Source organism: Etheostoma cragini, chromosome 19 (assembly GCF_013103735.1).
Source record: "Etheostoma cragini isolate CJK2018 chromosome 19, CSU_Ecrag_1.0, whole genome shotgun sequence".
Lineage (NCBI taxonomy): Eukaryota > Metazoa > Chordata > Actinopteri > Perciformes > Percidae > Etheostoma > Etheostoma cragini.
The window spans coordinates 1368030-1369653 of record NC_048425.1 but is presented as its reverse complement, the minus strand read 5'-3'; the positions used below and the strand labels follow the sequence as shown (position 1 = coordinate 1369653).

The 1624-nt window shown below is 47.4% G+C and overlaps 1 protein-coding gene across 1 annotated transcript in view; it reads left to right on the top strand.

Annotated features, from left to right (window-relative positions):
• The first annotated feature begins 625 nt into the window (after positions 1 to 625).
• Positions 626 to 1624, top strand: part of LOC117935193 (endothelin-1 receptor-like) — a 9926-nt gene continuing 8927 nt past the window's right edge. The window contains exons 1-2 of the mRNA XM_034857331.1: positions 626 to 1225; positions 1491 to 1504. Coding sequence (XP_034713222.1) covers positions 626 to 1225; positions 1491 to 1504 — 614 coding nt within the window. The remainder of the gene's footprint in view (positions 1226 to 1490; positions 1505 to 1624) is intronic.

Here is a 1624-nt window from a genome sequence, read left to right as displayed (position 1 = left end):
CCCCCCCCCGCCCCCCCGCCCAACCTCCCTATGCAGATCATCCCCCTTTCACACTGCTCACTAGGTAATGGAAGCCAATGGAGGCCAACCGACGTTGCTAAACACCCCAAAAAGCGAGTATGTGTCTTGATAACACGCCAATAATGACGTGTCACACAGACGCCGTTTCATGAGCTCTGTCTGCTCAGTAAATAGATCATTCACCATTCTGCAAAGTTGCAAAGCTTTCTAATTAATCTGTTTTGGTTTTCGTTTTGCTTTTCCAGAGCCTCGAATTTCCAAATTCAGGTCCAATCAACGTTGAGACCTCAGTGAGTGAGAGCGGGTCCTGAACCGGTTTCCATAAAGGTCTACGAGTTCTTTGACTGCTCTTTATTGATCCTTTTGGGGATGACTCCAGCAGTTTTCAGCAAGAAGAATCCAGTATAGAGAGAAAAAGTAACTATAGTAAAACAATTAATAATAACAATAATAAAAACCTTTGGCTTCAAAAAGACATTTAAAGTAAATCATCAGTCAAGTGTTCAAGTGTCCAGGTATTTATTATTATATTATTATTCTGGAAAGACGGCGGCTTCGCCAAGTTGTCTCTAGCATTGGGTTTGAGTTGTTTTCAAGAGTCCAGATGTTTTCTGGAGTCAGACCAGCGGACTCAGAACAGGGTTTTGGACTCAAAGCGGGTTCCAGACTTCCCTCCATGTCTACCGTGCTGCTGGTCGCCTGGTGCTTGGCGTTGGTCGGCCCGGTCGGTTGCCACAGAAACTTCTCAGCTCTGATGACATCGGAGCCGCCGCCTGACTTCCAAGGCTTCTGGCCTCTGGGACCGGATCGCATCCAGACCTCAGACGGAGAGCCACATCTGGAGCAAGAGGCCGGGATCAAGCCTTGGTCCTCCCCGGAGACAGGAAGATCCAAACAAGTCATCAAACACGACGGGAAGCCCCGCTCGCACCCGTCCTCCTCCAACTCCTCGCTGGCGGTGCGCGTGCGCCCGGTGCTGCCCCCCCGCTGCCTGCAGGCCACGTCGATAAAAACCGCCTTCAAGTACATCAACACGGTGCTGTCCTGCGTCATATTCACCGTGGGGATCGTTGGCAACGCCACCCTGCTGAGGATCATCTGCCAAAATAAAAGCATGAGGAACGGACCCAACGCTCTGATAGCCAGCCTGGCGCTGGGAGACCTGATCTACGTCGCCATCGACCTGCCAATCAACGTCTACAAGGTACCGAGCTTCACTCATGGAAGAGATTTATTGAAATGAAGACATTTTATCTGAATGGAAGATGGGGTTTAATGAAATGGGGACATTTTATCTGAAAGGGAAGAATGTCCACATTTCAATAAATCTCATATTTATTTGAAATGGGGACATTTCATCTGAAGAAAGGGAAGAATGTGATATGAGGTTTTTTTAGGGTTACTTAAATAGGTCACATATTTCCATCATTTGCAGCTTTATAGTGGATTCTGTTTCTTGAGTCTAACAGGTTGTGCTCTGCCTGTAACTCAGTAACAGGTTGGCGGAGGGATATGATGACATGCATGTTTTGTGATGAGTCTTGAGTTGTTCTATGCTGGAAGAAGTAAAAAAGTGGACATAGTCAGCATCATGGGATACAAA